General features: G+C 44.4%; 1 protein-coding gene across 1 annotated transcript in view; it reads right to left on the bottom strand.

Annotated features, from left to right (window-relative positions):
* pik3c2b (phosphatidylinositol-4-phosphate 3-kinase, catalytic subunit type 2 beta) overlaps nucleotides 1-11358 on the bottom strand; it is a 32116-nt gene that overhangs the window by 14663 nt on the left and 6095 nt on the right. The window contains exons 2-11 of the mRNA XM_030419766.1: nucleotides 7618-8527; nucleotides 6944-7044; nucleotides 6023-6183; nucleotides 5668-5788; nucleotides 4466-4577; nucleotides 4101-4180; nucleotides 3847-3910; nucleotides 3519-3665; nucleotides 3365-3398; nucleotides 2968-3163 (exon numbers count right to left, since the gene is read on the bottom strand). Coding sequence (XP_030275626.1) covers nucleotides 2968-3163; nucleotides 3365-3398; nucleotides 3519-3665; nucleotides 3847-3910; nucleotides 4101-4180; nucleotides 4466-4577; nucleotides 5668-5788; nucleotides 6023-6183; nucleotides 6944-7044; nucleotides 7618-8460 — 1859 coding nt within the window. The 5' untranslated portion in view covers nucleotides 8461-8527. The remainder of the gene's footprint in view (nucleotides 1-2967; nucleotides 3164-3364; nucleotides 3399-3518; nucleotides 3666-3846; nucleotides 3911-4100; nucleotides 4181-4465; nucleotides 4578-5667; nucleotides 5789-6022; nucleotides 6184-6943; nucleotides 7045-7617; nucleotides 8528-11358) is intronic.

The raw sequence follows: 11358 nt of genomic DNA, 5'->3' as shown, positions 1-11358 counted from the left end.
CGGATCACACCAACCGACCAGGAAGCGAAGCTGTGCCGCTCTGTGATAATCCACCCTTATCTTTGGGTAACTGTAGTGTCTGATATCTAATCCGTGGCCTTTGTTTCGCCCAGATAAAAGTAGATATCATCCTATCCCATTCGTTAAATTGCTTTGGTGGTATCTCGATTGGTAACGACTGGAAGAGGTACAGGTGACGGGGCAGCACATTCATCTTAATTATGTCTATCCGATTATACATATTTGTCGGTAATAGAGACCGGCGGTTTAAGTCTGCCTTGATATCAGCTGTTATGGAAGTATAGTTGTGGTCGTAGATGGTAGTTAAATCTTTCGGTCTTCGTACTCCAAAGTACTCCATTATACTGTCTGTCAGTTTAAATGTACTTGTTCGATAAATATCTTCAATGTGGATTTAGATTAAAAGTAGAGTTTGAGTTTTGTGTAGATTAAGTTTATAACCAGAGTAAAAGCCGAATTCTTCAAGTAAATGCAGTAATTTAGGGAGACTTACTTTGGGATTGCTAAGGGTCATAAGAATGTCATCTGCATATAAACACATTTTATACTGTGTATTTCCAATCAGTTCACCAGTCATGTCCTTATCTTCTCTCATCGCCTGGGCCAGTGGCTCAATAAAAAGAGCAGAAAGTGTAGAGCTAATGGAACAGCCCTGACGACACCCCCTCTCAAGAAATACTGTATTAGACAGGGACCCATTCATCTTTATTCTGGCGGTGGGGGAACTGTAGAGGGAGTTCAGACATCCAATTACCTGGTTGTTGAAACCGAAACGTTTGAGAACCAAATACAAATATTCACATCGAACAGAATCAAAAGCCTTTTCGGCATCAAGGCTAATAGCTATAGATTCTCTGTTGCTACTTCTCATCTGATTAATGAGGTGAAGAGCTCGTCGCACGTTGTCCTGGGAAAACCTGTCTGGTCCGGGTCTATTAGATCAGGGACAATATCCTCCATCCTTTTTACTAGTATTGATGCATATAGTCTGTAATCCATGTTTAATACTGATATGGGTCTGTACGAGCTACATTCTGTCCTGTCTTTTCCTGGTTTGAGGATTACTGAAATTATAGCTTGTCTCCAGCAAAGCGCCCCTAAGGACATCATTAAAGCATTTTTTAAGTACCGGTACAAGGATTTTTCTAAAGGTTTTATACCATGCCGCTGCGTAGCCATCAGCTCCTGGCATTTTACCTGTTTTCAATCTCGATATGGCTTTATTTATTTCTTCATCCGTTATGTCTTGGGTCATTATTTTACTCTGCATTGTTTCTACCGACGGTAAATCTAAAGATGATAAAAAGTCTGATACAACTACTGATTCAACTGCCTGGGGCTGTGAGTACAAGTTCTTATAGTACTTTTCAAATGAGCGATGAATATCTTCTGGTTCGTGATACATCGTATCAGTCTGTGGGTCTTTAATTTTATGAATAAATCTCTCTGCCAATTGTTTGCGTATCCTCCACGCGAGCAGTTTCTTAGATTTAGGGCCATTTTCATAAAAAGTTTGTTTGATATATTTAACTCTTTTCTCCATTTCACTTTCATATATGTTATTCAGAGTTTGTTTTGTATCTCTGATTTGGCTAAGGACATCAATATCATTATACTTCATGTGTCTGGTTTCCAGGGATTTAAGTTTTGTGATCTCACGTCTTTTAATGTCAAAGTTAAATTATAGATCAGGAACTAAAACTGAAATATGAAGCTCGGTGCAGGTCGACTGCAACGCAAACCGGACGTGCCCAGTAAAAACAGTACAAGACTGAGTTACACTTCAACACTACACACACACACACACGGTATGTGACGCTGACAGGAGGCCCCGCCTCCTCTCAGAGGTCAAAGGTCAGGTCCCCAGGCAGGCCACCTATTGTGTGTGTGGTGATAGGGAGGGGGAGGGGCTGTAATCTCTGATCAGCTGATTCATCTGTTTGTTCACGCTGACAGCACTGCTCTGTGTGTGTGTGTGGTGTGTGTGTGGTGTGTGGTGTGTGTGTGTGTGTGGTGGTGTGTGTGTGTGGTGTGTGGTGTGTGTGTGTGTGTGTGTGAGTGTGGTGTGTGTGTGGTGTGTGTCTGGGTGGTGTGAGAGTGTGTGTGTGTGTGTGTCTGTGGTGTGTGTGTGTGTGTTGGGCTGTGTGAGTGTGGTGTGTGTGTGTGTGTCTGGGTGTGTGAGTGTGTGTGTGTGTGTGTGTGTCTGGGTGTGTGAGTGTGTGTGTGTGTGTGTGTCTGGGTGTGTGAGTGGTGTGTGTGTGTGTGTGTGTGTGTGTGTGTGTGTCTGGGTGTGTGAGAGTGTGTGGGGTGTGTGGTGTGGTGTGTTGTGTGTGTGTGTGTGAGTGTCTGTGTGTGTGTCCGTGTGTGTGTGTGTGTGTGTGTGTGTGTCTGGGTGTGTGAGTGTGTGTGTGTGTGTGTGTCTGGGTGTGTGAGAGTGTGTGTGTCTGTGTGTGTGTGTGTGTGTGTGTGTGTGTCTGGGTGTGTGAGTGTGTGTGTGTGTGTGTGTCTGGGTGTGTGAGTGTGTGTGTGTGTGTGTGTGTGTGTGTGTGTGTGGTGTGTCTGGGTGTGTGTGTGTGTGTGTGTGTGTGTGTGTGTGTGTGTGAGTGTCTGTGTGTGTGTCCGTGTGTGTGTGTGTGTGTGTGTGTGTGTGTGTGTGTGTCTGGGTGTGTGAGAGTGTGGGTGTGTGTGTGTCTGGTGTGTGAGTGTGTGGTGTGTGTGTGTGTGTGTGTGTGTGGTGTGTGTCTGGGTGTGTGAGTGTGTGTGTGTGGGTGTGTGTGTGGTGTGTGTGTGTGGTCTGGGTGTGTGTGTGTGTGTGTGTGTGTGTGTGTGTGTGTGTGAGTGTCTGGGTGTGTGAGAGTGTGTGTGTGTGTGTGTGTGAGTGTCTGGGTGTGTGAGAGTGTGTGTGTGTGTGTGTGTGTGTGTGTGTGTGTGTGTGTGTGTGTGTACCTGGCAGCCCAGGTGATTGGGACGCGGTGAGCGGCGTACACACTGAAGGAGAGCACGTTGGTGACGAGGCCGGCCTCCTGCACCGGCGCCGTGCAGCAGTTGCTCTGCGGCGTCGTGTGGAAGTTGGCGTTGAACGTGCTGCAGTACAGTTCCACCAGATCCAAGATGGCAGCCGTCAACTTCTCCACCACTTTCTCTGTGAAAGGAGGAGACGACGCAGGGTTCATGTTGAGGCTCCGCTCTACATCAGAGCTGCATGTCACCGGAACTACTTTCTCCTGAAGAAATAGTTCCTCATTCTCCATCCTGTCTCACCTCCACGAATTAGGGTGGAGGAACACATTAACACATTACAGCAGCCCCACCACAGATCTGACACTGAGCTGCTGGTACGTACCTCTGTTCTCTCTGACAGTCAGCACTGAAGCATCCTGGGAGGAAACAGTGAAGGAGAGAACAGAGTGAACAAGGTGAGGCATCAGTCACAACCTGACATTTACACCTGTTCAGGTTTAAAAGACAGCTGATCCACAACAAACACATTTATTCACCTTCAGCACTTTGGGCTGCAAGCGACAGGGGCATGCTGGGAGCTGGCTGAGGGCGGACGTCACATCAGGTGTCTCGACTGCAGCCAATGAGCTGCAGAGCGCCTTCACTGATTGGACGAGACGCTCCACGTGCAGCGACAGCTCCACCTGTGAGACACGCACGAGGGGTGAAGATAAAAAGATATTTTTGTCTGCCCTCGCCACAGACGGCTGTTGATGTTGTGTTTTATTTGTGATGTTGTTTACTGACACATATTTCTGAACTTCAACTGAGAATGATAATGAACTCAGAATAGAGTAAAAACCTCCTGACAGGTGTGTGTGTTACCTCTGACAGCAGGAAGGACTCAGCTTCATTATGAAAAGTGTCCAGCAGCAGAGTCAGAGCCTCCCTGACACACACACACACACACACACACACACACACACACACACAATAATATATTAAGTTTAATGTGTTTGTGTCACATATTTCAGATCAGTGAATTTCATTAATTTAAGATGAACACTATAACAGCCAATCACATGAAGCAGCAGACTTATAATTATTAACATAATTAAGGTCCAGGCCCCGCCCCTCACCTGGTGACGGTCTGTTTGATTGGACGCTCCTGCAGCAGGATGCTGTGGTTCATGGTGGACAGCGTCTCATCATCTTCTTTCTGTCATTAAACGTAAAAAGTGATTACATTCACATTTAGATTTAACGGACAACAAGTACAAGAGAGAAACCACAACATGTCACCGTCGATAAAGAAAGAAAGAGTAGAAACTTTTGTCAAGCCCTCATCTGAGACACAGAGTCGTCACTATTTATCATTATTTGTATTTTTTGGGGTATGGGTGAAGTCTGAACAGGTGCTGTGCCGACACTGGCCAAGACTTCTCACTGTGTGTGTGTGTGTGTGTGTGTGTGTGTGTGTGTGTGTGTGTGTGTGTGATCAGACCGTGCGGGACAGCTCTGTGTTGATGGACGATCTCTTGGTGAGAAACAGTCGGATGTCCCAGTCGAACTTCAGACACTGTTGAACAAACTCAAGACCAGCCAGAGTCTGAGAGCTGAGAGACAGGTACAGAGAGACAGACAGGTACAGAGAGACAGACAGGTACAGAGAGACAGACAGGTACAGAGAGACAGACAGGTTCAGAGAGACAGACAGGTACAGAGAGACAGACAGGTTCAGAGAGACAGACAGGTACAGAGAGACAGACAGGTACAGAGAGACAGACAGGTACAGAGAGACAGACAGGTTCAGAGAGACAGACAGGTACAGAGAGACAGACAGGTACAGAGAGACAGACAGGTTCAGAGAGACAGACAGGTACAGAGAGACAGACAGGTACAGAGAGACAGACAGGTACAGAGAGACAGACAGGTACAGAGAGACAGACAGGTACAGAGAGACAGACAGGTTCAGAGAGACAGACAGGTACAGAGAGACAGACAGGTACAGAGAGACAGACAGGTACAGCTTATCAGAGTGAAACACACTTTCATTGACACACACACACACACACACACACACACTCACACAGTGTCCAGGAGGCGGCGTCATCGCTACACACTGCTCTTTTACTGACACTATTTTACACACAGTCAGAATTTAGGGACACAAAAATATTATTTTTTTCACTGAAAGTGCATCAGACTGCAGTTTGTTATCTGCAGACGGGGACTGAACAGCTGTTACGAAACTTCACAGAAGTTGCAGTTTCAGCAAGAAAACTAAAAACAGTTGAACCGCAGACACAGAGGGGATTACTGCTCCGACTCAAAGCCACAACAGGAAGTGATCAAATGGACGAGTAGAGGAAATGTTGGAGCAGGAGTCACTGAAAGCTGTTTCTCAGGCTGGAGATCAGGTGATCCTGACTAACATACAGTCACATAATAACATTACAATTTAAAATAACCAGACATCATTGTCACTGTGAGCACAGTAGGCACAACGAAGCTTTTAGCTACATGCTAACTTATGCATGCTAAGTACAGTGGACATACTTAGCATGCATAAGTTAGCATGTAGCTAAAAGCATCATTGTGCCTACTGTGCTCACAATGACAATGCTACGACGCTAACGTTTAGCATGAATAATGTTTACCAAGTCACGCCTCATTCAGGGACTGTAGGATGTTTCACGTTCTTACTTGTGGAGGAACTCGTCCTGTCCGCACACCTTCAGCAGGTAGTGATCCACGTCCAGGTGATCCAGATCATCCTGAGCGTAACACAGAGTCTGATAGATGAGCAGGTCCACCGTGGACGAACCTCAAACACACACACACACACACACACAAAGACAGGTATTTATTACACAGTCACATCACTCTGGACACTTCATTATTTTACTTTTATTTAAAGTATATCAATACTACATATATTTAAAAAACATATTACTTATCTCTGAATATTTTTTTCTCAAAGAACTAAATCGTCAACCTGTTAAGACATTTATTTTGAAGTACAACTTCCTGTGTTGGTCAGTCTCGTGCAGTGTCTTACCATCACAGGTAAAGGTGAGCGGCTCTCTGAAGTGCTCACTGATGACAGTGACCTTCACGCTGACCCCCAGACCCTGATGCAGCTCCTCCTGACCCACCGACGGCGACCACACGAAGCCGGCGTTCTTCGAGCAGTCGCTGTGCGGGTACGCCGAACGCAACCTGACCAAACAAAACACAAAACACTGTCAGGAGTTCTGCAGCGTGGTACTGAAGTGTGCATCAGCTGTGACGTCAGAGGTCACTTCAGCGTTGGTTACAGAGACATTAAATGACTTCTCATTAAATTGATTATATATCATAAACTGAAACATTAAAGTAAGAAAGATATCACAGCAAGAACTGATCAAACTGTTTGATTGACTCATGATGCGATCAGACTGATTTCAAACACTGAGAACACAGAAGTACACCAGTGTCTTCATGCAGATCAGGTAATCAGCAGTGAGAGTACTCAATGTGCAGTAAAAGCTCTGATTAATCAGAATCAGCTTTGCTGACAACAATAAAGGAAAATACTCACACAGAAACACAAAAGAGCTGAACGAAAGTAAACACTCATTCAAACATCACAGACACAAAACATTCTGTCGGCTTTCAAACACCAAACTCACACAAACCAGCCGACCGAGGTCGCAACCGTCCGTGTGACACAACTAGAGTTCATGTCAGTGGAGTCTGGTGGAGAGACGTTACTGCTGTCTCTGGATCAGTGACGCTGTCAGACACCCAGCGGCCCTGTGTGTGTGTGTGTGTGTGTGTGTGTGTGAGAGTGTGTGTGTGTGTGTGTGTGTGTGGTGCGTGCGTGCGTGCGTGCGTGTGAGTGTGTGTGTGTGTGTGTGTGTGTGTGTGTGTGCGTGCGTGCGAGTGTGTGTGTGTGTGTGTGCGTGCGTGCGTGCGTGCGTGCGTGCGTGTTACTCACACATCCAGCATGTGACAGAAAGCTGCCACCTCCTCGTCTCTCTCCTCAGAAACCTGGAAGAGTTCATATCCAAATCCATTCATCCTGGACACCAGAGACACCTGTCAATCACACACAGAGCCGACCAATCAGAGGAGAGCTCCACTGCGGGACAACCTGATCAACCTGATCGTTATCATGGTTGATTATTAAGATAAATAAAACCCACTTTCTCTCTGTTAGAGACTGAACTTTAACAGGAAGAGAGATGATTTTATTATTTACATCAACATGTGGTAAAAGATTGTGACATCACTTCCTGTGCAGGCGAGGTATCAGTAAACAGTCCCAGGCCGCAGGGTTGAGAGCACCTGCTCAGTGTTCTCACCTGTCCACCTGCAGCCCTCACAGAGCTCTGCTCACTTCCTTGCGTTACTGTACTCATGAAGTTTTAATCATGAAGTTACAGTTTTTAACGTCACATTTGTCCTCGAGCTGCTCCTAACTAATAAAACTAGCAGAAGGACTGAGCCTGCTACAGCGACAGCTCGACTTCATCCTGCTGTCATCTGACAAGTTTAAATAATATTCACCACACATAAACACCAAGCAGCCGCCTCCAGACGGATTCAATGTGTTAGGTAATCATGTGACATCACTCAGGTAACCTGGTCCTGAATGAACCAGGGTCTTACCGGGTCTGCAGACACCCGCCGCTGGTTCTTGTTGCTCTTGGGAACAGGTATGTACGTCCTGGGTGGGACTTGAGGGGGGAGGGTCTTACTGCGAGCCACAGGCTTCCCTGATTGGTCCCCATTGGCTCTCCGGCCTCGAGGCCCCGGCCGGCTGCCGTTGAGTCGGGACAGCGAGTCGTTTATGTTGTCATAGTTCAGCTCCCCAGAGCTCACTTTGGGCTGATCCACGTCGGGCGTGAACAGGTTCACGTCACGGGGAACCGCGGACCCTCGGGGCGGCAGGAAGGGGTTCTCTGATCCTGACGACAGGGGGATGGGGTTTCTTGGTGGGATGGCGGGGGGGGTATCATCTGGAAGAGAGGGGAAGCCTTTAGAAAGAAACCCTGACCCGGAGCCCGGTGAGTCCCCGAGACTGGAACCTGAGCCATCCCTGAACTTGCTGAGCTCAGGACTGTCCAGGATGTACAGGGGCTGAGGAGGGAGCGCCCTGGCTGGGAGGGAGGGGACAGACTGAGAGCCTCCAGGCTGGTTCAGGGAGGGGTCGGACCCTGACAGGCCCCTCAACAGGCCTTCTCCAGCAGGGGCAGGACCGGGCTGGCTGGGTGTGGGTCGCGGGCGTTCGATGCTAGGATTTGGGGTCTTGGAGCGGGTCTGGCTGGGAGCTCTGGAGCCGGGCGTGGGGCCAGTTCCCGTTCCACTCTTGTCGTGTTTGAGTCTGGAGAGGGCGTCGTACTCCATCTGCAGCGCCTCGGCCAGAACCAGCTCCTTCTGACTGAGACCCAGAGCCTCCAGACAGCCCCAGCCCGCCTCGCTGCTCTCCTTCTGGGTCTGAGCCGCCGACATGATGCCTCCACAGCAGATCAGACAGAGGGAAGAGCTCTACTAGCAGCTGCAGTGAGGACACATGGACCTGTTGAGGACAGAGAGGACAGACATGAGGCAGAGACAGACAGACAGACAGACAGACAGTGTTGTTGGGACCGTCACATGGTTCTGACATCAGCGGGGCCTAAAACGCACAACAAAGGAAAGTGCATGGACCCTAATGTCCAGTAGGTGGCGCCTGCTGGACACAGCCTCCACAGGTTTGACAACTCTTGAATGCATCGTCAGTTCCGCGATGAGCGCATGAGCGGAGAACATAAGAGCGCCTGCGGGCCCGTTTCATCGCCAGTCCCAGAGTTACGTGTTGCTGGAAGCAACCGTTACTCAAAGGGAGCAACCAGACGTTTGGATGTTTACTGCTGAAGGCCGCAGTGTTTCACCTCTCTGGACGAGTCAAACTGCCCCGTGTTAGCAAACACGCTCCGGATCCAGAATAGTCGCTGTGCAAGCAGCCGCCTTCTCCGCCTGCAGAAGCAGGACTTTTCCCTCAGAAAAAGCTGCCACAGCCTTTAATCTACACTGAGGAAACGAGCTGGATTATTGAAGACGCAACTATAAGTGAGGCCTATTTATTTAGTGTCTGGGCAGATACTAGAAGTTAGCGTGGACTGTATGTCTGTGAGCGACAATGTTCTGAGAGTTTGTGGACCGCCGAGTCTTCTTTCATTGCTGTTAGTTCTACGTTGTAAACATTGTTTGTTGCTTTTCTCTTCTCTTCTTCTCTTGTAGTCTTTTCACACAACACTCTGTGACGTCACCTTCCAAAAGATCAGGACCGCCATTTTGGCTCTCCGTCATCTTGTGTCTTTGACTACAGTCGCCATTTTGGCTTTCTTTCTTTGTTCCTCCTCGTCCTCCTCCTCCGACGCACACACACACTCACACACACACACACTCACACACACACACACACACACACTCACACACACACACACGCACACACACACACACACACACACAGTTTAGCTGCTTTAGTCAAGTGATGGACTTTTGTTCATTAAATTGATTTGATCAATGTGCTTATGTTAATAAATTGGATCATATTGAACACATCAGTGCTCTGTGATTACTTTGTGTATGTGTCTGTGATGTTCTCTGGTTGTGATGGTCGGTGCTCGGATTAATTTCCTTCACTGTTCCTTTAATTGTTAATATTTTACAAATATCTACATTTAAAGTGAACTCTTCTATGTGACTGTTATTGGTCCCTGATTCCAGGGTGGTGCCCCGTTTTAATGATTTAATCATAATTTGTATTAATTATTGATTTAACTGTAATAATTATTATAAATAATCATTGATTTTTAATAACCACACCTGCCCTACCACTGATTCCCAACACACAGAGACAGAGTGTAACTGCGTGGTCTGTCCCTCAGAGAGGAAGGAAACACAGAAACACAATGAGGAGGGAGGAAGGAAACTAGGAGGAAGTGACATCATTAGGAGGTGAACCAGCTGTGACCTCATCAGGTCACAGAGGAGAAAACCTGCTGCCATTATTTATACTTCATTACATAACACTACATTACTATATACTTTATTACATTACACTACATTACTATATACTTCATTACATTACACTACATGACTTTATACTTTATTACATTACACTACATGACTTTATACTTTATTACATTACACTACATTACTATATACTTTATTACATTACACTACATTACTATATACTTTATTACATTACACTACATTACTATATACTTTATTACATTACACTACATTACTATATACTTCATTACATTACACTACATTACTATATACTTTATTACATTACACTACATGACTTTATACTTTATTACATTACACTACATTACTATATACTTTATTACATTACACTACATTACTATATACTTAATTACATTACACTACATTACTATATACTTTATTACATTACACTACATTACTATATACTTCATTACATTACACTACATTACTATATACTTCATTTCATTACACTACATTACTTTATACTTCATTTCATTACACTACATTACTTTATATTACATTACATTACACTACATTACTATATACTTCATTACATTACACTACATTACTTTATACTTCATTACATTACACTACATTACTATATACTTTATTACATTACACTACATTACTATATACTTAATTACATTACACTACATTACTTTATACTTCATTACATTACACTACATTACTTTATATTACATTACATTACACTACATTACTATATACTTCATTTCATTACACTACATTACTTTATATTACATTACATTACACTACATTACTATATACTTCATTACATTACACTACATTACTTTATACTTCATTACATTACACTACATTACTATATACTTAATTACATTACACTACATTACTATATACTTAATTACATTACACTACATTACTATATACTTTATTACATTACACTACATTACTTTATACTTCATTTCATTACACTACATTACTATATACTTTATTACATTACACTACATTACTATATACTTTATTTCATTACACTACATTACTATATACTTTATTACATTACACTACATTACTTTATACTTCATTACATTACACTACATTACTTTATACTTTATTACATTACACTACATTACTTTATACTTTATTACATTACACTACATTACTTTATATTACATTACACTACATTACAATATACTTCATTACATTACACTACATTACTTTATACTTCATTACACTACATTACTTTATACTTCGTTACATTACACTACATTACTTTATACTTCGTTACATTACACTACATTACTTTATACTTCGTTACATTACACTACATTACTTTATACTTCATTACATTACACTACATTACTTTATACTTCGTTA

Source organism: Sparus aurata, chromosome 6 (genome assembly GCF_900880675.1).
Source record: "Sparus aurata chromosome 6, fSpaAur1.1, whole genome shotgun sequence".
In the NCBI taxonomy this organism is placed as follows: Eukaryota; Metazoa; Chordata; class Actinopteri; order Spariformes; family Sparidae; genus Sparus; species Sparus aurata.
The sequence above is the reverse complement of the archived record's forward strand: the minus strand, read 5'-3'. Positions and strand labels throughout refer to the sequence as shown.